The sequence below is a fragment of the Miniopterus natalensis genome, chromosome 5 (assembly GCF_054644295.1).
Source record: "Miniopterus natalensis isolate mMinNat1 chromosome 5, mMinNat1.hap1, whole genome shotgun sequence".
NCBI classification, from domain to species: domain Eukaryota; kingdom Metazoa; phylum Chordata; class Mammalia; order Chiroptera; family Miniopteridae; genus Miniopterus; species Miniopterus natalensis.
This window is the reverse complement of record NC_142085.1, coordinates 34,565,927-34,592,404: the sequence shown is the minus strand read 5'-3', so window position 1 is coordinate 34,592,404 and position 26,478 is coordinate 34,565,927. Positions and strand designations below refer to the sequence as shown.

The 26,478-nt window shown below is 38.2% G+C and overlaps 1 protein-coding gene and 1 non-coding gene across 4 annotated transcripts in view; one reads left to right on the top strand and one right to left on the bottom strand.

Annotated features, from left to right (window-relative positions):
- Window positions 1–20,145, top strand: part of SLC17A5 (solute carrier family 17 member 5) — a 53,309-nt gene extending 33,164 nt beyond the window's left edge. For all 3 annotated transcript variants that reach the window (XM_016205747.2, XM_016205745.2, XM_016205746.2), the window contains exons 8-11: window positions 2,988–3,120; window positions 4,118–4,265; window positions 15,645–15,735; window positions 18,779–20,145. In XM_016205747.2, coding sequence (XP_016061233.1) covers window positions 2,988–3,120; window positions 4,118–4,265; window positions 15,645–15,735; window positions 18,779–18,916 — 510 coding nt within the window. In that variant the 3' untranslated portion in view covers window positions 18,917–20,145. The remainder of the gene's footprint in view (window positions 1–2,987; window positions 3,121–4,117; window positions 4,266–15,644; window positions 15,736–18,778) is intronic.
- Window positions 6,639–6,744, bottom strand: LOC148093073 (U6 spliceosomal RNA). The gene has a single exon (XR_015714632.1). It is a non-coding gene; the product is annotated as a U6 spliceosomal RNA (small nuclear RNA).
- Window positions 20,146–26,478: the final 6,333 nt, after the last annotated feature.

Genomic DNA, 26,478 nt, shown 5'->3' with positions numbered 1-26,478 from the left:
GTAAAGGAAATGAAACCCTCATGCATTACTGGTGGGAATGTAAAATGATGTAGCCGCTATGAAAAACAGTTTGTCAATTCCTAAAAAAAAAAAACCATAAAGTTATCATATGATGAGCAATTTCATTCATAGGTTTATACCCGAGAGAACTGAAGACATATGTCCACACAAATACATGTACACAAATGTTCATAACAGCATTACTCATAATAACCAAAAAGTGGAAAGAACCCAAATGTCCATCAGCTAATGAACAGATGAAAAAAATGTGGTATATTCATACAATGGAATATTACCCACAAAGTGAAAGATAGCCCTTGTTGGGGCCCAGGGCAGACCACCCTGAGATATCCCACATGACACATTGATTATTTCTAACTAAAATCACTTAAGAATCAGCAGAAGTGGGAGGAGCTTTCTAACTCTCCTACTAATCTAAATTTAGAAAGAGACAATAAAATTCTCATCACCTTGTTTTCCATTGGACCCTGTAGACAGATTCTGGGAGCTGACAAGGTAAGAAAAAGTTTACCTGTTTGCTTTCTCATTGTCAGATTTCTCAAGGATCTCTTAGCTGCCACAGTCCCAGGAAAAGGCAGTTTTTCCCAAGTGGTGATGTTTCCTTACTGGCTCAGCAAAACTGTCAGAGGGGGGAGAATTCCCTGCCTTCTACACTTATTTAGTTCTTATGGATGAACTAGTAATAAAATAATAAAATGGGCACAAGACTAGATTAACAGGAGAAAAACCAATTTAATACATACACATGGGGAATCCAATATGATGCTCAGATTATAAAATGTGACTCAAAGAAATGATGGAACCTGGTACCTTTTTATACTTTTTAGACAGTAAATTTGTGAGAAAGGGACAGGACAAAGAAAGTACTCACTAGTAAGGAATCTAAGCAAGGTTTGGGCTTAGGTAGTAAATTGGTAAAGACGTTACAAGGTTTGCTTATACAGGCTTTTAAACTCTGGATTTTTTAACCCTTGTGATAAGATTGTCTCTCAGGAGCAGAGAGGGCACATGGAAAACAAGATCAGTTATACCAAAATATATCCACAAATGGCACTGACAGAAGTTAAACTGAAACAAGGCTTTGGCAATAGCATAGGATGGATTTGTTGTGAGCAACCTTGCTTTCCTAAGTTATTTGTTAAGAGAACCTGACTGTAATCTACTACAGTGATGAGCAGTAGATTTTGCATGCAGATCGAAAGATTATTCCACTGATGTTTCTATTTGAGATTTTCCTGGGAGAACTATGTAAAGAATGAAATATCAATAGCTGGCCAGTAATTACTGTTGTGTACTTAATTGCCTTTATCTATTTTTTCTGGATTTTTTTAAGTTCTATAATGAGACACTTTAAGACAAGAATCTTTTATCTTGCATTTTCATATAAAAAAGTCATTTCTGAATCAAAATTAAAAGAAATGTGAATAGAGTTTGACAATATTTCTCTAGTTATATAGAAGTCTTTTATTATTGAGGCAATATTGATTAATAACATACAAGTTTCAGGTATACTACATTATAATTTGATATCTGTATACACTATAGCATACTCACCACCAAAAGTCTAGTTTTGAAAATTAATATATTACATCCATGAAATGGCATTTGCTTAAGGAGCTTTGTATTTAAAATTATAATCTCTCATTATTTAAAAATTTTGAAGCTCTTGATCTTTTGTTATAAGCTTGCTTTTGCATGTAAGTTTAGTTTTATTAGTTATCCTCACTTTTCTTTTTTCTGAGTTTTTCCCTAATTCTGGCATCCCTATTTCTTATAACTCAATGAGAGTAGGGGCGATATCTGTTACCCTATTTTAGATATTCATATTTTGGGATCAATTTTTAAATAAATGAATACAAGGAATTGTGTTCTTGCACAGAAAGCTTAATAACTGTAGAAGAAGCCCGTGGAATGAATAAATGTTGAAGATTTTAGTCGTTTTAGGTTGTTGGGAGTTTAGATGTTGAAAAGCGCACAACATCTGAATACAGAGAACCACAAACTATGATGAAAGAAGTTAATATTTTCTTCAGCACACTTAAATTTAAAATATTAAATTGTTCTGGTCTGCACCATGAATGATGCTTAAATGGAATTATTGCAAGATTTAAATATCTCTGATACAATATCTTCCTGCCTTTTTTGTTTTTGTAGGCACTGACAAGTGTACCCATCTCTCTTAGACTATAAGCTATTTGTTTTTTATCAGAATTAGGCCATTTAGTCTTGGCTCCTCAGGACTGTGCTGAGGAAAAGTGAATAGAAGAAAATTTTCTCTTTTTTTCCTGAGTGTGTGTTCTTCAGTTTACAGAATTTGTGGTTTCCTAAAAAGCTGTAAAATCATTTCCTACAAAGAAAATAACACCTTTCCACAATGAATTCTGTTTTGTGCCTCCTGGTGCTCTCATTTTGTTTAGGTGTTAACCTAAAGGAAAAGAGGAGGGAAACATGTGTCTCTTGGTTGCAGCCTTTGTTCTCTGCTCAAATCACACGTCGGTGCTCCAGGCGCTGACCTAGAGGGTGCTCTCTTAAGGGTACTTTATTAAGATATACATTTGATTTATGTGCTTTCTGTATCTGTTTTATTGTATAGTAAAAAAATCCTAAAAATAAATAAGTGAAACTTGAAGGCAGAAACTGTTCAGTTGGGAAAATCCATAGGCTAATAGGAAGACCTGTCTTCTCTCACTGAAGCCACAGCCCAAGTCCCAGAGTAACATTCAAGGTCACCTTGAGCAGATTGGACTGTGGTGAGCTCTGGTTCCCTCTGGGACAGGATCATAGGGACTGCACTGAACTGAATCTCAAAATCCTTCTATAAACCAAACTTATTTACTGTAATTATATAAAAATTAACAGTTTAGTGCTATGGATTGCCTTTGTTCTAGAGTGCTGGATGAGTGTGTGTATGTATTTTGGCTCTTCCTCCTACCACAATTAATCCTGTATCCTCTTACTCCTCCCAGAATGGGATTTTATCTGCAGTGCCTTATTTTGGCTGTTGGTTATGTATGATCATATCTGGTCAAGCTGCTGATCATTTAAGGACAAAATGGAATTTCTCAACTATCTGTGTTCGAAGAGTTTTTAGCCTTATGGGTAAGTGAAGTTAATAGGTTTTGTTTTGGCTTGTAATTATTTACTGTGTTTACAGTGTAAAGCACAGTTCAAGCAATAATATTAGTAACTTATTTTGTTCACATATTAAAACAGTATGTTTTAATGCATGTAGTGCCTTTACTTATAGAATTTTACCAAATAGGATAATTCTGTAAATACCTCTGGCCACCTGCCACTGAAAGTTGCCATCCTGTTTCACTTCTTGCTTACTTCTTTTCTCAAGAAATTATTCCACATCTTCAAGTGAAATAAATCCCTTTATATATATAAAAAAAAAAGCCTTTCTCTTTTTTTGGCTTTCTGTGGATCTGCTCTGTTCAGTACAGTAGCTATCAGCCAGGTGTCTCTATTTAAATTCAATTGAAATTTTAAAACTTTCTCAGTTGCAGTATATACAAATACAACAATTCTATCCTCACAGAGAGTTATAGGATTGCACTGCTGTAGACACACAAAAAATGGTAGCCCACTCATTTAAGTCCCTTCCTATATTACTTGTATTTTATGCTTAACTGCCTGTAATAAACTATGCATATTGTTTTTCAGTTGTTAACACCTAGATGTAATGTTTTTCTAACTTTATCTGACAGAGTCTGTAACTTAGTTTATTTTCTTTGAATTTTAAATCACACTCTGTAACAACTATAGCCTCTCTCTGGGACCATACTTTTCAGTCATTATCTTCTTCCTCTTTTCTCTAACATTGTAGAACTTTAGCTGAATCTTGGTCACATGTAGATTTAATGGCATTGCATAATGAGATTTCCTTTTACTTTTATATTAGTTGTATTATGCCTATGTTTTCCACAAGTTTTTCCATGAAACTATGTAATTTAAATTTAGAGTCGTCTAGGTAGTACAGTGTTTCTACAGTAGGTGGCAGTAATACCTAATCTCAGATTTCTACTATATTAAGGTAGAGCAAGTAAATCTTAATGCTGGGGCTTCTTTTCATGTTACAACCTTTTAACTTCAGGAATGATTGGCCCTGCAGTATTCCTGGTAGCTGCTGGATTTATAGGTTGTGATTATTCTCTGGCTGTTGCATTCCTAACCATATCAACAACACTGGGAGGCTTTTGCTCTTCTGGATTTAGCATCAACCATCTGGATATTGCACCTTCGTGAGTACTAAATAAAGATTGGCTTTGATTAACTGTAAATTATTTTTTAATTATGGTAAAATATACATAACATAAACTTTACCATTTTTAGTGTATAGTTCTGTGGCATTAAGCGCATTTACACTGTTGTGCAACCATCATCACAAATCCGTCCCCAGAACTTGATCATCTTCCTAAACTGAAACTCCCTACCCATTAAACACCAACTCCCCATTCCCCCTCCTCGCAGGCCCTGGCAACCACCATCCCACTTTCTGCCTCTCTGAATTTGACTACTCTAGCAATGAATTTAAATTCTTGAACAAGATTTCGGTTTGTTTTCGTTTTTCTTTTTCTTTTTTAATTGATTTCAGAGAGAGGAAGGGAGAAGGAGAGAGAGATAGAAACAGCAATGATGAGAGAGTCATTGATCAGCTGCCTCCTGCACACCGCCTACTGGGGATCGAGCCTGCAACCTGGGCATGTGCCCTGACTGGCAATCAAACCAGTGACCTCCTGGTTCATTGGTCAATGCTCAAACACTGAGCCATGCTGGCCAGGCTCGGTTTACATGATAATTAAAGCATGAAGATGTTTTTAAATTTAAATTTCTAACTATCCTTACCTCTGTACACAACATTTCCATAAAAACATTACAGCCCAGCCGGTGTGACTCAGCAGTTGAGCGTCGACCTATGATCCAAGAGATCACAGTTCGATTCCCAGTCAAGGCACATGCCCAGGTTGCAGGCTCTATCCCCAGGAAGGGCTGTGTGGGAGGTAGCGGATCAATGACTCTCATCACTGATGTTTCTATCCCTCTTTCTCTCTCTCTCCCTTCCTCTCAAATCAATAAAGACATATTAAAAAAAAAAAAAAATCATTCTCCCAACACCAACAAGTTTCTATTTAAAAAAAAAATCCAAAAATAAACATTACAAAAAATACATTATTTGTAATGCTGCTGATCATACCGAGAAAGTATGATCAGTGCTGCATATACCCTTAACAGTGGGGAACCAAGAGAAAAAACCTGTAACAGTTAGGCATCGGACCAAGAAACCATTTGAAATAAAAGGTAGCCTAAGCAAAAGCTCTAGGACTGTAAGCTCTGAGAGTGCAGGGGCCAAGTGTGTCTTATGTACCAAAGTAGTACTGGCACCTGGCCCTGTGCTGGGCCGTGGTCAGTGCTCAGTCAATTGCCTGAATGGAAGAATGAAAATAGACTTTCATATTCAGTACCATGTTGAAATTCTTTCTGAAAAACTATTTGTATATTGATCGTACTGTATTTTCCTTTATAGCTCCTTTTACTACTCATGTATAATAAAATCAATTTTTAGATTCTGTATTAAATTTAAATACAGAATTCTTAGCCAACATGCAAAATTCTCCACATTATGGCCCCAACCTATCTTTATAATTTTATTCCTTCCTCCCTCGCCTCATCTTCTAGGGTTTCTTTGCCCTACATGAACTAAACTACTCTTTATTTTGTAAACATACCCCCAACACACACACACACACACTTTCCTACCTTTGGCCCTTTGCTCTTGGTAGTTGTGTACCTGGAATTCCCACACTTGACTAGGATTTGTCTCACGTCTTATCATTATTTAATTTAGATAATATATCCTTAGCCAAAATAACTGGCCTGTTAGCTTCTCAAGAAATCACATTCAGAGGACTCTAGTAATGCTAATTTTGATCACCCAGTCAAAGTGTTGTCAAGTTTCTCCGATAACTGGTTACTTTTCTCACCTTCAACTAAAAACACATCTCTGGAGAGATGCTTTGAGATCATACAAACATCCTGCTCCTCATCAAACTCCCCTCACCTCCAACACCTCAGGTTTAATGTCTGTTGATGATCCATGCCAAACTAGGGTTTACATGGGGTTTCAAAATGAAGATATTTCAGCCTATCGTCCATGTTTATCAGTTGGCATTCTGATGTAACGAAGCTCTCCCCTTCTCCTCCATGTGTTTATCTGTTATTCATCAGTGTGGACTTAGAGATTCCTAATTTATTTTAATGAGTTATAATCTATTATTGTCCTTATTTATTTCCATGCTCACATTATCTCAGATTTGGCCACTGGGAGGCTTTTTAGCTGGCTCCTATGACTTGTTTTCATGCCCCATCTTTTTTTTTTTCCTTGAGCACTTTCTTATTGATGGAACAACTCCCCTCACCTCCACCACCTTAGGTGTTGGAGATGTTTTAGATTCATCTTGTACTTTCCCTGCCTTGGAGTCAGCCATTTCTCCAAGGAACCCTGGATCCGTTTAGTGAGGAATGGTATTTAGAAACCAGGACCCCAGCAAAGATGATATGCTTTCATTACTAAGTGCATTGCCTCTCTTAAGAAAATCTTTTTCTTTTTCTTTTTTTTAAATATGAAACTCTTCACAAATTTGCATCATCCTTGCCCAGGGGCCATGTTAATCTTCTTTGTATCATTCCAATTTTAGTAATATGTGCTGCAGAAGTGAGCACAAGAAAATAGTAATTGCTACTTAGAAATTACTTAAAGCATTGACAACTGTCAGAGATCTATTTACAAATAGAAACAAGTCTGTGATTTTATCAGATTTTTCTATTACATCTTTTATATGCTGAATCACCTACTAGGCTTTGTTTTAAACCTTTTTTCATTTTCTTATCTTTGGAATTTTGAAAAATGGTCCTATAGCCCCTTCAGAAAATTATAGTTATCAGTGTAGACTTGTAAATCTTTTAAGAGTGAATTATAGTGACACCTTTCTCCACAAAATTAGCAAAAGAGGGCAGCTTTAAATGCAATTACTTTTTTTTTCCTTTTTTAAATATATCTTTATTGATTTCAGAGAGAGGAAGGGAGAGGGAGAGAGAGAGATAGAAACATCAGTGATGAGAGAGTCATTGATCGTCTGCCTCCTGCACGCCCCCTACTAGGGATCGAGCCCGCAACCCGGGCATGTGCCCTGACCGGGAATCGAACCCTGATCGCTTGGATCCTAGGTCGACACTTAACCGCTGAGCCACGCCCGGCCGGGCTAGTTTCTTATCTGAATCCTTTTTTATGATGAATTTGGATTTATGCTGTCAGAATCTTTATACCCTTAATAAAATCTCACTTGTGAATAAAGTACATTTTTAAGTTGAGCATCTGAGAAAGAAAAGCTAAAATAAAGGTTATTGTTGCAGAAATTACTACATTATGGTGGGGGGGAAACCATTAGTTACCATCTTTGCAGTGTTTAAATTTTGAATTTCAAATTTATCCTTGTACAGTTTTATATGATTTTTATTTTTAAGCTAGAAGTTTACATTGATCCAGTTAATTATAAAACATTTTGTCTTTTTAATATGAATGTAGTGGCTGAATTATATTTTTTAACGCATAAGGAGCTGATTATCAGAATAATAATAAAAATATTACACTGTATGTTGGAAGTCTATTGTAATCAAAAAACTCTGCCCAGCCGGTGTGGCTCAGCAGTTGAGCATCAACCTATGATCCAGGAGATCGAGGTTCAATTCCTGGCCAGGGCACATGCCCAGGTTACAGGCTCAATCCCCAGTACAGGGTGTGCAGGAGGCAGCTGATCAATGACTCTCATCATTGATGTTTCTATCTCTCCCTCTCCCTTTAAAAAATAAAATAAAATAAATTTAATTTAAAAAGATATATTTTTTTTAAAAAAAAACTCTTTGAAAATATCTCTTATCCAGTCTAGCAGTGTAATCATTTTTTCACATACCGAGATTGATCATGCATAAAGTTTTCTTTTACAGTGCCTGTCACATAGAGCATGCTCAGTAAATATTTGTTGAATGAATGACTCTGGTTTTAATCACAGGACTAAATGTCTAACATTGAAAGTATTTACAATACACCGGAGACTTTTGTCAAAAAGAAAAAAACAATTTTTAAATAGAGGGAAGAATTTTGTAAACCTTACAAACTAGGAAATGTTTATCTAGTATACATATTGGAGAGTTAAGAACTGAAAGAGTTTAACATAAAGATGAAAGAAAAGAATACTTGAAAAGCAAGTTAACTTCAAAAGAACCTTTTATAAGTTTAGTGGTCATTTGAAAGATCTGATGCAAACATAACAATAATAATGAACCCCTTGAAGCTGAAGGAGTAAAGGCGCAAAAAGCCATTTCTGTGGAAGAGAGGATAGGAAGAAGCCGACTTGCCTAAACAAGTTGCTGCACTGTGACTTGAGGCATATTTGAGATTTACAAGTTAGAACTGAAACCTGATTATCCAAAAAAAGGATTCAAGAAAATAGCAAATAATTAAAGAACTGAAATATATTTCTTTATGCTACTGACTAAAAAGGAATCTAGAAATTATTTCATTTGAAATAAGCTAAACAAATGACATTGTTCAATTGTGTGGTTTATAGAATTATGTAAAGTTAGAACTAAAAAGGATTTAAGGTACTCTCATCTCTTGCTACTCAAAGTATGGTCCATGGACCAGTGGCATCAGCATTCCATGGGAGCCCATGAAAAATGCAGAATCTCAGGCGCCATCCCACACTTCATGAACTAAAATCTGTATTTTAAGATCCTCAGGTGATTCTCATGCACATTCATTCCAGCATGAGGCCCTCGTCTAGTCCAGGCCTCTCACCCACACACAAACATTTATTGCTTATAACATTATAGAGTACCTACCATACATTTACCACTCTGTATGACTCTACAAAAGATAAAACCTAGCTTCTCCTTGCAAGGAGATTAGTCTAGATGAGGAAAGAAACAACAAAAAACAAACACTTATAATATATTATGATAATTAATTCTTGGACAAGTACTTAGCAAATGCCTGCCAAGTGCCAGCCATAACAGACACAGTTCTGGCTTGTGGAGCTTTGAGTCTAGAGTGATAGACAGGAAAGAATTACATAAATCAAAACCAACTTGGGGGGGGGGGGTAAGATAATATAATAGGGGGATATAATATAATTAAGGGAATAAGGGAATCTCTGAGGAAGTGATCTTTAAGCTAAAGCCTAAAGAATAAATAAGAAGTTAGCCAAGTAAAAAGGGAGTGGTATTCCTGACAGGAAAATTTACAGGAGAGGAAAAAGAAATTGTGCATGTCTTAGCCTGGTTGGGCTGCCACAACAAAAGACCACAGAGTAGGTGGCCTGAACAACAGAAATGTATTTTCTCACAGTTCTAGAGGCTAGAAGTTCCAAGATTAAGGAGAGCTCTCTACCTGATTTGCAGAAGGTCTGCCTTATTGCTTTGTGCTGGCATGGCCTTTCCTAGGTCTATGTATGTGTGCATGCATGTGTTCAGAGAGAGACTCTTCTTATAAGGGCACCAGCTCTACTGGATTAGGGCACCCACCCTTATGACCTCATTTGACCTTTATCACCTCCTAAAGACCCTATCAAACAAACATTTAGTCCATAGCAGTATTTTTTGTTAACTAAGAGAAGGCTATTTGACAGCTGAGATGCAGAGAAGAAAGACACTAGGGAGTAAGCAGGAGCCTAAAGTAAGTATTTTATATTGTATCCAGAGCAAATAGGAAATAACATTTTCTGTATTTTAAGATCACTCTTGTGTGGACAAGAGTATAAGTAGAAGAAACCAATTAGGAAGCTGTTGCAATAACCCAGGTGATGGGGTATAATAGGAAATACAAAGATGTAAATATACTTGAGATATTTTGTAAATACAATAGATGGGACTTGCCATCTATTAGACCTGAAGAGAGAGGAAGATATCAAGGATGATGATTTCCAGATATTTTGCATAGGCAACTGAGTAAATAGATGTGCCACTTACTGAATTGGGATAACTGAAGGAGGAAGAGTCTTGAGAGAAGATAGAAGTTCAGACATGTTAAGTTTTATATGTGAAAACATCTAGAAAATAGTAATTGTACTAGTGGACCTCAGAAAAGCAGTCTGGCTGGAAATGAAAATTAAGGAATAATAACCCACATGTCAGAGTATTCAAAGACAGGGATTGCCTGGGGAGAGAGGGTGGAATGACAAGCAATCCTAGGACTAGATCTTGACAAACATTTAGAGTCCAGAAAGTAGGGTAATAACCAGAAAGAAAACTAAAAAAGGAACAACCAGAAAGATAGAGGAAAATCAAGAATATGGTGTCAGGGAAACTAAGGCTATCCAGTCTTCAATTCAAGAATGAGATGTGATGAGAGAGAAAGAGTTAGGAGTCATCAACATATGAGCAGTAGATGAAGCCATGGGATTGGATAAAATTACTCAGCAAACTGTGATGAGAACCTTGGGAATCCATTAAGAGAAACAAGAGCCTGATGCAAAGATAGTTGATAAGAAACAACAGGAGAAGGAGAAGGAAAATAAGTAGAGGTTGGGATCCCCAAAGGAAGGGCTTGATCAAGTGTCAGGGGCAGCAGTAGGTTGAAAAATCGTAACTGTTGGTCTTTCGTTAGTCTTTGATTTCTCTTTGGCATAGGAGGCACTATGAAAGGTGATAGAATAAGAGACTTAAGAATGATAAAGGTTCAAAATAGCTACTGAGAAAAATAGTCACTAAGAACTCAGAGAAGGGATTTTTGGATGGAAAAAAATGAACTAGATGTACAATTAGGTAGATGTGCAATTATGAAATTTTAGTGTCATAGGAAGCTGATTAATGGATCCAGTTATTTAACAAACACTGTACCAGGCACTGTACCAAATGTTGAAGGCATGAATATGAAAGTAACGCTTCCTGCTTGCATCTGTGTAAGCATATGCTGACTTGGAGGGTGATAAGGTCATGTCCTGAAGCATATACTGAATAACTTGCAGGTGAGGTCCTGAAACTGGGCTTCAAGCATTAGCTGAGTGGTTGAACTCTACATCTTAAAAGGCCAGCCCTAACATTTTGTGAGTCTTATAAGTCAAAAAAGACATTTATCTAGATATGGTATCAAGCTAAACCATTTAGTGACATAAATGATGCCAGAAAATAGTTGTAGAAGTTAGGAGAATGGTAAATGCCTGTAGGCCTCAAGTAATGAAGAATGCTGTACATGCTCTAAGCTGATAGAGGCATCAGATTTATGCTGTGATCAACATATGCACATATGTTTGTATGTATGAGCAACATATGTAACTTTTAAAATTATACAGCTATACAATGGTAAATTAATCTCATCAAAGTCAAAATTATTTCTCTCCCTTATATATTGATTCAACCCTTCAGATAAGCCTTCAGATTTTATTTTCCTACTAGAGTTTCTTTGTTCAAAGCATACCAGTTGTTTCTAGTTCCCTGTGTCTTGGTTAACAGGGAAGTTACGTGTCTCATGACCATGTTGTTGCATAGTTGCTTTTTGTCTTGGTAACCACTGAGTGCCCATGCAGTGGGTAACTGCTGGTTAGAGCAACACTTGAAGACCACAGACCTTTAAGCACTGAAGCTTGTGAAAAATTAAGCATGAGAAAATTGATCTTTCCTACAAATGGAACTCAGCAATGGCTATGTTCTTAACAAGGCAGCATTATAGATTATAACATTAAAATAGTAAGTACTGATTTAGAATCAGACAAATTGGGTAACATGTTATAGTCTTCATCTATAGAATGAAGATAATAATCCCTCCTCATAGGGTTGAGTTTACTATTCAAATGGGATTATATCTATATATATTATTATATATACACACACATATACTTAGAACCATACCCGACATAAGGTTTTCCAATAAACAGTGTTCCTCTTAACAGGTAAATATGCACATGGTATTTTCTAAGCCTTTTCTTCTATAGACTGAAATAGGAATTTCCTATGGATAATTTTTTTGCCCAGATTTAAGGGAATTGGGTAGATTTCTAAATGTTAATCCCACAGAATTCTAGTACTCCAAAGCAAAGACTCCAGACTGAGTCTGTACATGTTTTTCCCAAGCAGTCATCAATCCTTCATGGCCCTTCCTGGCCTAGTGTAATATAAATACTTGAATGAGCTTCTTGGTGCTGACATTTAGAATTTCACAACGTTCATCTGCACTTAATATCTGTCACTGAAAAGACCTGGCAGCATCGCATTCGGTTCCTCCTGCTGCCAAGGTGTTAATGGTTTAAAAAAAAAAGAAAGACAGGTTCTGCCAAGCTTGGTTAATTTAAGACGCACTCCCTAAAGGGCATAAGCCAAAAAGATCTGTGCCGCATGGTTTTGTTATTGTATCCCGTACACATGAGTTTTGAATATGAAAATGTGTGATGTTCGTAGATAACTGAATTAGGTTCAGAAGTATTTTTTACTCATGCACTATATTAGTCAACTCAGGCTGCCATACAAAATAGACTGAGTAGCTTAAAAAACAGAAATTCATTTTCTCACAGTCTGAAGGCTGGGAGTCCAAGATCACGGTGCCAGCATGATCAGGTTCTGGTGAGGACTCTTCCAGATAATCACTGTCTCCCTGTGTCTTCACGTGGTCTTTCCTCCATACTTCCTCACAAAGATCAAGAGAGCATCTCTCTCTCTATTCCTCTCCTTATAAGGCCAGCTATTGTGGTAGGACCCATCCTTATCTCATTTAACCATAATTACCTCCTAAAGCCCTATCTTCAAATACATTCAATTGGGGATTAGGAGTTCAACAGAATGGATTTTGAGAGGACACAATTCAGTCCATAGCAGGCACTTTTCTGTTTCTAAAAAGGAGAGAGGAATTTCATAACAGTAGTATGCAGCCAAAGTATTAAGGATCCTAAACCCTAATAGAAATGGTATTATCCCACATTAAGATTATACAGACTAGCCCTGTCCGGGTACCTCAGTTGGTTAGAGCATCCTCCCAATACACCAAGGTTGCAGGTTCTATCTCTGGCAGGGCACATACAAAAATCAACCAATGAATGCATAAATAAGTGGAAAAACAAATCAATCTCTCTCTTTCTCATCAATAAAAAAAATTTAAAGGTTATACAGACCAACAAACATCAAGCTTCTTTAATTTTGACTGGAATTTTATAATAACCTTGAATATCTCATAAAAATTAAAAGCTCTAATTGGACTTTTCCTATAGGTAGGTAATTTTTATGAAAAATAATAAATGCCATTTTCTTGGTTAACTAATTTTTAACTACGCCACCCCCTTTAAGTTTTCTTGCTAAAAATATCAAACCTAAATCTAATGAACCCTCTAGGATCTAGAGTCTGGATACTACCAATGTACAGGAAATATAGGGGATATAATATTATGTTAAATTATACCTCAGGAAAGCAATCTACAAAATCCAGAAAGTGGGACTATCTACAGGATAAAATCCCAGTTCCTTCAGTTAGAAAGAGAAAAATAAAGAATGAACTATTGATACACACAACAACTTGGAATGATGCTCAACAGCCCCAGTATGCAATTCAAAAGGTTGAATACTATGTGATTCCATTTATATGAAATACCTGAACAGGAATTGGTACCCCTTGGAGCCAATGCCCAAGAGGGGTGCCAGTCTCTGTGGGACAAAGCCCCAGCAGTCAGTGCAGCCAGAACCCCATGCATCCATGCATCCATGCACCCAACTGTGGGTCCTATGCACCTTCTCTAGTCAGCGTGTATTAAATGAGTGCATATGCTGTACTGGCCACTGGAAATAATAAAGGGGAGTAAAACATGAATTTGCAGTGAGACTATGGAGTCAGAATTAGCAAATGAATTAGAGAACAGTACCTCTTAAAACACATAGTACTAGCTTTAAAGGCAATAAAGACTCTGAGAAGACAGCTCAGTATGAGCTGAACTAGACAGAGAAAGCTTCGTGGAACAGGTGCCAAGCAAGTGGTTTGGATGGGCAGAGTGTGGATTTCAGATAGTGAATATAGTGTGAGTAAAGTTAAGTACCAGGAATGAGCATGGCAGATGTGAGCGGCTGGAATGAGAGGTGAGTCTACAGTTGTATAGTGTGCAGTACTAGGAAACAAGGCTGGGTAGACGAACCAGGGCCAGGCCATCATTGCAAGTCAGGCAGAAGATTACAGTGAGCATTAAACCATCCTTGTAGGTTTTTGAGTAGGAGAGAGGTGACCGAACAAAATTATGATTTTTCAAATTAAAAGTTATACAGTCTGAGAGGCAGTTCAACCACATGTAAAATGTCCTTTAAAATGGTTATACCAGTAGGTTCTGTTTCTTGATCAGATACTAGTGACATGATTGTGTTCACTGTGAAAATTCATCAAGCTCTGCATCTATGGTTTTTACACATTTCCACATGTATGTTGCACTTAATTTTTTTTTTTTCCCATATACTTGGTAGGATGTGGGGGAGGAGCTCAGTTGGGACCACCAGATATTTTACATGTATACATCTATGAGCCCATCAGGTGATAAGGGAATTAATCTATCACTAACTTGCCCAAGGTCACACAGATGGTTAATGGTGGCACTAGGTAGGAATCTTTAGCTCTCCTGATTACCAGTCCAAAATGACTTCTTTATAGAAAATGATTATTTCATTCTTTTTAAGATGACACCTAAGATCTTGGCTGTGGTAGCCTTGTTTAATCTGTATACATTCCTTATGTGCTGAGGAAATCGACAGATATTAGCATTTTCCAAATATAGGCAGGAATTCTTTAAAAATTTACATATAGACACAGATAAGAATATCCCACTCCCCTAAGACTTACCCTTAAAATAAATCAGAACTTTTTCTGAGCTTATTAAAAATGCATTTTTTTGGTCACACACACACACACACACACACACACACACACACACACTGTAGACTTAGCTTGGTGGGATGTGGGGGAGGAGCTCAGCTGGGATCACCCAACTGTCTACTTATGGGACAGTGTGCAAGGATTTGACTACAAGCAGATCTGTAATAAATGGAACAAGTAAGTTGTAACATTGATGTTCAATATGATCTCATTTCTATACTAATATATTAGAAATATATATGTAGAAAGAAAAATAAATATATACATAGAAAAAATAATTAGGATATTTACCAGAATGTTCATGTTGATTATCTGTATATGGAAGGATTATAGATTATTTTTTTCTTAATGTTTTTCTTTTTCTTAAGTTTTCAACAATGAAATAGATTTTGGAATCAGGAAATAACTCTTTTTTAACTCAAAAAAAATTTAAGACATATCAAGCTTCCTATTTAGATATGCTCATGTATGAAAATCATATCTCAGCACTTTTCTATATCACTATAAAGGATTTATTTCAGTGGCCGTGTTTAAATAATGTTAGAATGCTAATTAACTGTTGAAATGCAAGTTTTCACCAGCTAAACATTTCAGTCATGTCCTGTTCCAGTAAAGCCTTTCATTTAGACATAAAATGTCATAAGAATACAGCCTGGGAGTGGTATGCTATCTACTGAAAAAAGCTACTTAAATGTGTAACACAATATGAACCTCTATCAAAATGTTTCTGCAGGTATGCTGGTATTCTCCTGGGCATCACAAACTCATTTGCCACTATTCCAGGAATGGTTGGACCTGTCATTGCTAAAAGTCTGACCCCTGAGGTAAGGAGATAATTAACTTATAAACTGAAAAGATCTAGAGTTCACTGAAGCTATACATCTGTGTCAAAGTTGAGATTACTTTAATTAAGAGTAAAATTCTGAATGTTTATTCTTATGCTATTCCTTATAGCAACAAAAAGTAAATGTCTCAATGGGTAGGAATGTATATTTTCAAAGAACACTCTTTGGATTTTAGACAGAACAATAGAACTAAGTTAAACAAAGATCTTATAGCCAAAACTACACAAGTACTTAAAAGTTGTGATATTATATCAGATAAATGGCATGTCTTCTGTTTGAATGAATAAAACATTGGTAATGAATAATTATTCAAGAATTGGATGCATGAAGGTAAGGTGTCAAGAAATCATGTGAGAATGAATAAGTAACAGTTGAAATAATTGAAAATGTTTAGAGAAGCAGAAGACTTGGGAAGACATGTGAGTGTCTTCACATACTTGAAGGACTGCCATATGGAAGACGGCGACTTGTTCTTAGCAGTTTCCAGGCAGAGGGAGAGATGTTAGGAGGAGACAGTAGGAAAGTTTTTTGTTTAAAGCTGTTACTATATGAAATGGGCTGCCTTATGAATTAGTGAGCCCTGAAATAGTCAAACATGTATTCAAAAAGCATTTCTTGGGTGCTTATTAATATGCCAGATACTGAGGATTCAAAGGCAAAAAAATGACAAGTTTCTGCACTTGAGAAAATCATCATTTAGAGATTATATGAAAACAACGTGACAAATGCAGAAAAAAATGTGTGCAGAGTGTTCAGGGAACAAAAGAGAGAAAACCCAGTTCGTAGGGATGGAGCACTAGAGGAGTGAGCTAGGGGTGTGGGAAGGGCTGCCTCCGGCCTCTGCAAGGCCCTGAGCACTGAGAAGTAAGATGGGCCCAGAGTTGTCCAGTCTGCAGCTGGCAGCATGGGGCCAGATCAGTAAGCAGAGACTCTGCAATATGAAAGGTTTCTTACGTTGTGTAAGAAATCAAAATAAATGACCTCAAAAGCCCTTTCCAACTCCAGTTTTCTACTGTTTAAAAAAAAAATCTAAAGGACTGATGAAAATAACATTCTTCAAGAAGCTGACTTGAACCTCCAAAAGAGATTTAGTTTTCGCTCTGTTTTGTCTCTGTGATCAAATTAACACTAATTCTTAGAATTTTAGGATATGCTTACAAACTTTTTATTACCAAATATACTGATTTCAGACATATATGTGTTCACCACAGGTAATGCTCCTATTTCTTCTCTGTTCCCACCGTTTCTAATTCCTTACTTAAATGAATCAGTGCCCCTCATTACTATTTTCTCACATAATAGAAAGGTATGTTGGGAAAGCGTTTTTTCTAAAATTCTGTGTCTCCATATGGACAAGTCAGAAATGTTTAACCTTCATAGAATATTGTGACAACAAAAGGAAGTCACACTACCACGTGTTAATTTCCCTTATTGATACTGCTAGCACTTATGCTAGGGAAATAAGGAATCCTGAGTTAAAGTATTGAGTGTTTGTAAAGTGGGAGCTCAACTGTATTTTTGGATATGTGACTAAAGCATTAGTGTTATTAAAAGGATGTTATTTTTTTAAAAGGAAAGACATTTGCTTTTACAATTATAATTGCTTACAATTAAAATTGCACTGCCTCAAACACTTTGTGGAATGAGTCAAAGAGTATAAATAAATAATTAAAAGTCAAAGTGTGTCTGAGGGTCAGTTTTGTTACAAACAAAACAGCATTGTCTAAAAACTGGTGGAGTTTTTGTTAAAAAGCCAACTACAAACTGTGAGATTTCTGGTACAATTGATTGATTTTAAGTTACTCATTGCTTCCAGATAACACTGAGGTATTATTTTATCCCATTAATCACACAGAGAAGCTTTGTCTTATGAGTCCTAAGAAGTTGTCTTAAACATTTCTTTCTGGCATATGATGTAATTATTGACTTGAGTCCTCCCCTAGGATGGTGACACCTTGTTAGCATATCTAAATAGTCACTAAAAGTTAAGGTGGATTTCTAAGATTTTTTTTCACCAAAATACATGCATCTCAGATAAGTATAACTTAACCACACAGTGCTCCTCTCTTCATGTTTTACTGTTTGTCCTGAGTAAATCACCTCATGCTAGCTTCCTTCTGCCTTTTCTTTTTCTTTCTCATTGCCAGTTCTACTGGGTTGTTTGTGTTTAATGTTGCAAATGTAACACTCTGGTTAGATTGAAATTGTAAAAAAAAAAAAAAAAAATGTTAAAGTTAGTCACATGACCCAGAAATTTAGATAACTGCCTAGTCTTTTTATACCAGTGGATAGTACACTGAACAATTGTATTTTGTTAATCTCTTACTGCAAATCCAGTGCATGTCCTGTTTTGTGTGCCATTCGAGAGACATGCGGAATCTTTCAGGCCAGTCCTCAAACTTGAAGTCCATTTTAATTTATCTTTACTTGATCTGCTCCTGACCTTCCCACCCAAGAACTTGAGAGATGATATGCAGACATAATACTTGCCTAGTAATATATGAGTCAAGGACATGCCACAAGTTTTATTTTTAGTAAACATTTTATTGAAGTATAACATGAATTTTTTAAATGCACAAATCCTAAGTATACTGCTGAACATACTTTCAGAAAGTAAGCAGAACCAGGTAACCAGCACCCAAACAGAACATTATCTCCCTTGCAAAGCCTCCAGGTACCCCTTCCTACCAAGAGCAGCCACTAGCCTGACTTTTAACATCATGGATTAGTTTTATCTGATTTTGAGCTTTATATAAATACTCCATATGTACTCGTTTGTGTCTGGCTTCTTTTGCTTAACATTTTGTTTGTGAGATATATGTATGTTGTAGCTCATTCATTCTCATTGCTGGAGAGTATTCCATTGAACATACACATATATCACAATCTCACTCCTGATGGACATCGGGGCTGTTTCTTTTATGAATAATATTACTATTGTAACAGTCTTATGACTCCACCTTTTTTATAAAGTGAACGACAAACAAGGAATTTTCATGTGCATTTTTTTCTTTCTCTGTAGAACACTATTAAAGAATGGCAGACTGTTTTCTGGATCGCTGCTGCTATCAATGTATTTGGTGCCATTTTCTTCACGCTCTTCGCTAAAGGTGAAGTGCAAAACTGGGCCCTCGATGATCACCACAGACACAGAAACTGAAGGAACCAATGATAATCCTGTCTCTGTTCATGTATTTTTGCTTATCATGTAACCTAAAAGTGCCTTTGATATTTTAATGTGTAAGCATTCTGTATACAAGAAACAATTATGTGTGTGTTAAATTTGTAAGGCTTATAATTATGAAATGTCACTATTGGCCAGATTAGTAAAATTCGCTATTTTTAATTATTAATAACATGTATGCTGGAACTTATACTTTAGGGTCACATACCTGGCTGCAAGTCAGCAATATGAAGAAGAAAGTTCTATTTATTTTAAGGGCCATACTTAGGAATGAGCTAAAGTGGACTCCTCCATGCCTTTTCTTTTTAAGCTAGATAATAAATCTCAGGTCTTGGCAAACACCTATCTTTATCCACTTTCCTCATAAAAATTATTTGTCATCAGCAATCCCTGACACTTAAGTTTCAAACTTTCGCATCTCCGTGGAGCTGCCGGCCATTCTATAATTTGGCCTGGCAGCTGAGCTGAGGGAAGTATGCCCAGGCAGCTGCCAAGCATTCCCTTCCTGGCTTCAGGGACAGTGCCCAGCATTTATCAGAGGCAGCAGCCAAGACCAGGCTCCAGGCCAAGTCTGGATGGTGTTCTTCCCTTGGGGGCTGCTAATGTGTAGATAAAGCCCTGAGTAGGCAGGAGCATTGAGATCCACCGCAGTAGTTCTGATTCAACCTCAGACTTTCCCCTCCCAGAAATATTGATTGGCATGTAACCTACAGAAGTAAAGTGTGATACCCAATTAACCACAAATAACATCATCCTTGATTAAAACTACCTTCAAGTACATCAGAGTATAATTTCCAAGTCCTGTGTTCTATGAACTGCACCGCTGTTTGTCCAACTGTAAGATTCTGGTTGCAGTTTAAGGTTTAAGTGACTTTTAAAGGCCACGTCTCCTGAGACTAGTTGTAAAATAGAGGTGAAAATCATCTTCCTGCTGATTCCCAAAATTGTATTTTTACAGTTTTCCCTGGACCATCTTCCAGTGGATTTTGAACATACTTTGAGGGCATTTATGTGATTTAGAACTTGGTTTATGTTGTGTTGTGTGTGTTCAAAACTACCTGTAACATTTTAATAAAACTGCTTAATGTAATATGATGTGAATAATTTCTGTAAATTTATTTTTAAATTTGTAAATAGCTTTAAGTTGCAATGGTGATATTTCTTTTATAAATCATCAAAATAAACCTTTTGATTTTTGGATCTGACAGTTGTATGATATTTCCTACTGTCCACAGTGGCTATTTTACGTCTTTTCTGCCACCCTCCTGAAGCCCCCATGCTGCCTCTCCAGGCGGGGAGAAGCAGGCCAGCTAAGTGATGCCGCATCAGAAGTCACTGTTGCCATCGGCATTAATCTCTGCCTCTCCTTGTTCTTTTGCCTCTGTCTCAAAGACATACAGCCTTCTCTAGCCTTTAAAAAACAAAAACACAACTCTCCTAAGGACATAAACATATATATATAGATATATAGTATGTATCTCCGAGGGACACACACACACACACACACATACACACAGAACATCTTGAGACTCACACTCAAGAAACTAGAATCAGTGGCTATCTCTGGAGAGAAGAAATAGGCAGCCAGCAGTACGAAGGAGAACTAATTTTCACTTGGCCAAAAGTGGCAGTAGTATAACCTATTCAAATAAATACATCATAAAAAAAAATCTGTTGCTCAAACTACTATATAATCACCACCAGGTTTTCAACTCCCTGCTGGACATGCCCAGCTGACTGCCTTCTTCGCACCTCAGACTTGTCTAAGTCCAACCTCGGTCCCTCATCCCCACCCCCAATGACAGCGGCTGCTCCTGCCGCTGACTCCCGTGAAAAGCTTCATTTCCGCACTTAGGCTTGGACCTGAAGTCAGTTTTTAATCCTCCCTCCTCCCGAGTCTCCCACCCCCAGCCCTGTGCCTAATTAACCTCCTGCCTTTTCCATTCCAGTTTTTCAAGTCTCTGGAGTTGTTTTTAATCCCTCTGCCATCTCCTAAATAAGATTCTTGTGGCTTTTGTTTAGAAAAGTTAAGTGGTCTCACTGCCTTTTTAGTCAGATCCTCTTCTGTCCAGTGTCCCACCAGCGCTGGGTTAATGGCCCCAATACTCCCCATCCCCTGATCAGGACTGTCCCCCAGGGCGACCCCCTGGCTTCCCCTTGCCTACACAATCCTCCTCTACCGAGCACCCGCCCTGCTCACCCCTAGGCTCAGGCTGCTCCACCCCCATCTCCCACCACACCTGTGACAGCTGCAGCTGGCTACTCACCTCTTCCCCACCGCCCTCCACTCTCCCTTCCCCTCTACACCTTTACCAATTTTATTCCTTGGGCCTGGAAGGTGTCTCCACATCTCCACCTCCTTCATGACCCTGATTTCTTCCTCCCTCCCTGATTTAGATATAGTCTCTTCCTTTGATCCACTGCAACACCATATTTTTTCTTCTTTATTTTAAACTCAAGTACTCAGGCTCGATTATGAGGAAGAGATTTATTCATTCATTTGACAGATATGAATATCTATCTACTCTGCCCGCAACAAGGATACAGAGATGCATTTGGCACAGTCCTTTCCCTCCGTGGAGGCGTCCCTGGAGCTCAGGCTCCTGGATTCCTTCTCCACGGCTGCCTCTTTATGATGCCTGTGAACACACGCTGTCTTTCTCCCTCTTGGATTCGTCCTGAAGCCAGGCTCCATTTCATTCATCTCAGATGATCTTCCTCATAACTACCTATATATTCTTTGTCTTATATTTCAGTTTCTCCATAAATACTTAGAAAATAATCCTTTGGTTAAATGGGCAAACAATTGAAGTTACATATACAGGGTGTCCTAAAAAATGTATATACACTTTAACAGCTGATTTATATTACATTTTGAAAATGAAATCTATTTTAATAAACTCTGACTTTATAATTATTCAGTGTATATACATTTTTGACACTATATATATATGTGTGTGTGTGTGTGTTCTCGTATACATGTTGTTTTCTCAAAAAAATAGTTAAATGTGCCAACAACTTTTAGTGAAGAAATGCTAACCTCAAAAATGTTACAAGTGGCAGGTATTGGTAAAGTTTTGAAAGTATTTGAGAATAGCTTAGTTCTATGTAGGCAAAATACTTCTCCCAGTTATGCAACAAATGAGCATTCCTCATGAGCCAGGCTTTGGTCATTGCCCTGGGATACAGCAGTGAAAAAAAGCCGATCCCTTTTCTCACGGAGCTCACCCTCTCACTCATCAAACCTTTCTCTTCGTAGGTTCTTGCCTTTGAAACCCTCCGAACAGTCACATCCAGTGGGAACGAGCATGCCAGCGACCTTGAGAATCAGAGTTATGAAACAAATTGAGACAAATGCTGAAGTCAGCAGTTCGTGTTAACTATTGTAATGTCTTTCTTACTTCAGCCTTTGTTTCATTTTCAAGAACCAGAAACAGAGATGTTTGAATTTAAACCCTGTTGCAGAGTAAAAAAATCTAATCTCCTCTCTAAGGGCGGCTTATCACTGCTGTTCAAAATAAAATTCCCCCAGTAGAAAAATATTGGTAGGAGTATTTAAATCCAAAGGCAGGAAGAGCACTATAGGAAATGGCCCGGTTCCTCTCAGGAAAAGCCAGTAACTGCCCGAGATGAATGGACATGGGGCAAATAAATATCTAATTTCAGTTCAAGAACAAACTAGCTTTCTCACGGAAATGGAAATTAAGATGGGTCACAAAGCCTTTTCAGATGCCTCTGTCTTTGAGAGCAACAATAAGCAGGAAAGCCAATTGCAAGTCTGAGCTCTAAGAGGGTCCCGCAGACAGCGCTCCCTGGGAGCTCTGCTCTGAAGCCAGCGCGGGCAAAGCCGAAGGCAAGGACCGAACAGGCTTCCTGCTGCCGACTTCCCCGGCCTTGCCCAGGAAGAACACCAGTAATTTTCCAAGCGCCTGTTTACTTTCACTTTATCTCGATGCTGGGGAGGAGGGAACTTAGAAGGTCCACGTCACTGGCCACTGGCCGTCCCGTGCTCGTCAGGGAGAAGCCATTGCTGCTCCACTGAGCTGAAAAGGCATTTCAACGGCCGTTTCCCACACGCGGGCCTCCCTGCAGGGACGAGCTGCGCTTTGGGCGGGGAAGCCTCCCGTCCTAGATACTGTATTGTCTTTTCCCGAAGTGCTCTTTTTGACAGAAACAACAGAAATATGCCAGCATTTCCAACATTCCTTGCCTCTCAGGACTAAGTGTACATACTGCCCCCGTGTTCCCTTAAAGCACCACAAACAGCCGGGTTGTAAGCATTTCAGAGCTTCACACTCACTCCGCAGCCTGAAACTCGAGCTTCCCACAGAAGTCTGGTTGAGGCTGAAGGCGGCCTGGAGAGGATCTATAGCCTGGTGTCTGATGCTCAAGAACTGGCTTGTGTGAAGTACTGGCAGGCTGTTAGAGGAAATTCAAGGATGTATGGTGTGTAAATTACATATACAGTATCTATTATTATGCCTTTTTTTAAAAATTTTTGATTGATTTTAGACAGAGAGGAAGGGAGAGAAAATGTCAATTTGTTGTTCCACTTATTTCATTGGTTGATTCCTGTATGTGCCTCAACCAAACCTGCAACCCTGGCATATCCGGATGATGCTCACCAACTGAGCACCCGGCCAGGGCATAATGCCTTTTTTTTTTTTTAAACACCAGAGGTGTTCATTCAGAGGTGTGCAGTGCTTCCCGCTGTTCTGTCATCAGTGGCAGGAGGTTCATCCTGGGGCATTCACAAGATTGTCTGACCATCACCAGCTATGGGGAAGCATGTGATCAATATGATCGATAACAGCAGCTGTGTAGCACTGTCACATAGATACCTCACTAATACCATAATACCCCTGAATATGCAGGGGGCAAGCCTAGTCACAGCTGGGGTCAGAGGCACATTCTCTGGCCCTAATGGAGGGTCTCTGGCCCTTACAGGGACCCACCCAGTAACCTGGGCTCCCAATGCCAACTTCAACTGAACAAGCCCAGCAGCTCTACTATTACAGTAGATCTAAGAAAATTCTTTAACAATATCTGTCCCTAGCACAGAATCAAATGATTATTAAAAGGACAAAGTCATTTCTTATTAAAAAAAACAAATCGTACAAGAGGCCTGTGCATAAGGGCACATTGCAGATTTTCACCTCCCAGAATAAGTTGCCCTGGGCCCCAGAGCAACTCCAGTTGGGAATTTGTTGTAATATTATCTTAGCTCCATGTATGATATTAGGGAATATTTAATTATTCTATCTTTATTCTATAGTGCTATGAGTTTTTAAATGCCTTCTGTAAACCTAGGCATGCTAGTACATAATTTAGTTGCATCCATGTAAATAAAAATGAAGTCATTATTTCTACTAACATACCAGTTTAAAAATTTTAATAATTAGGACACTTTGATGGGATGCCAAAGACCAACGCTCCCACTCTGTTACTGAAAAATAAACTCCCTCCAGAAGACCTGTTGACATTCCATACTTGGGTCCACGAACCTTGTAATTTCAAATTATAGGATAGGTAGCAAGGATCTGGGGGAGGAGAACCTCAGCTCCTATTGGGAAGTGAAAGTTCAGAATGCAGGAGAAAGTAAATGTGGAAACCTCACCCTGTGTTTGTTTTCTTTACCTCCCCTCCCACATCTCCCTCACCTCCTGCCTCCGTGACAGGCTCCCCCACCATCGCCCCTTCTCCATTCCGTTAGCAGGAATGTTCCCTGCGGAGTCAGCGCCCGTCATTGCCGGTGCCCTGGCCTCTGTTCTTTCTGGGAGGTCTTCTCAGTCCTTTCTGCTCCTTCTTTTGACCCACACAGTAAAATGGAAGCTAAGGAGGCTGGTGAGGAGCGGCGGCGAGTGTCTCCGCAGGTGTAGGCTGGCCTGAGGGGCAGGCAGGCGTGGGTGCCCCTTGTCACACCTGAGTCCCTGTTCTTCCACTGGAAGTCTGAGACGGTTGGAAAGAAGAGGGTGGAATGGACTAAACCAGGACCACCTGAGGCTGTCAAGTGACTGAAAACCAAAGCAGGTGAGGAAACAGTGAAGATATGTTCCAAATTCAAGGTAGTAGCATCTAGTATTATAACGTTATACATAACAATCTTTATCAATTTCCCAGGGTAGAGTTGGTGCCAGGTACTGTGTGAGGGCTCGACACCGAACATTATTTAACCTCCCAGGGCCCTATCGCGCAGCTTTCAGCACCACCATTTATAGGTGAGGAAACAGAAAGGCACGCAGCTGAGCAGCAGAGACGAGACTCACACAGGCCCCTGCTGCTAGGGCTGCATCTCTTTAGTCCTATGCGACGTGCTGCCTCCATTAAAAATCGTGTGTGGGGAGGGTGAAGGGGATACACAGGGCCAAATATACGGTAATGAAAGGAAACTAGGCCAGGTGGGGAGCGCGCAATAGAATAAACATGCCAAATTTTAATCTTGTACTCCTGTTAACTGTGTAACGGTATTAACCAATGTTACGCCAATACAGTTAATTTTTTTAAGAACGGAATAAGCTTCATCACAACAGGGGAAAAAAATCACGTTTGAACACTGTTAATGAGCATAAAAATTACATTTTGGGAGAGCAATTTGGCAGTATATCAAAATTAAATGAACATATCCATTGAACCAGCAATCCTCCCTATGGTAATCTAGCCTAAAAAGGACTTGAGTAAGCACCAAACATTTTTGGAGTATTGTCAATTTTCCATCAATAGAAAATTGATAAGTAAGGTCAGGCACATAATAAGAGAGAATACTATGCAACCATTGAAGAAGAGCAGAGAGAGAGATGTAGGAGAATGTCCGTATGTTCTGTCGGAGGATGCAAGAGTTTCCTAACAACATACATATTGTTTTATCCGATTTCAAAAAACAACAGCAAGTTATGTATATGTTGATGTGTACACAGAGAAAGATCTACTAATAATAGCAAAGTAAAATTAGAAGGTGAATAGAAAAAAATATTAGAGAAAAGCTTTACAACCTGGGAGTCAGGGAGGGAAACAGATGGATTTCACTACATTAAGTTCTTCTATTTAGCAAAATATGCCAGACAAGGTTAACAATGATAGAATGGAGGAGAAACTGTAATATCTTGTCATTGTAAGAGGTTAATATCTAGAAAATTCAAAGAGCTCTTGCAGATTAACAAGGAAAAGGCAGAAAACCCTAAAGGAAAATGAGTGAACCATGACGAGACAATTCACCTAACAGAAGCAGGTGTCAAACAATTATATGAAGGGATGATCAAATGGCTAGTAATTACAGAAACAAAAAGAAATACAAACTAAAACTACAATGAGTTACTACTTTAGACCCATCAGATTGGCAAAAATTAAAAAGTGTGATGCTACCCAGTGTTGGCAAAGGATGTGGGGTGATGAAAATTCTTGACCACAAGGGAAGAGGAGAGACTATAAACTGGCATATCTGTTCCAGAAAGCAAAATATTTGTATTTACATGAAATAAAAATACACCATTTGACCCTGTATAATGCCCCACACCTGGGTATGTGTCACAGAGGAAATCTTA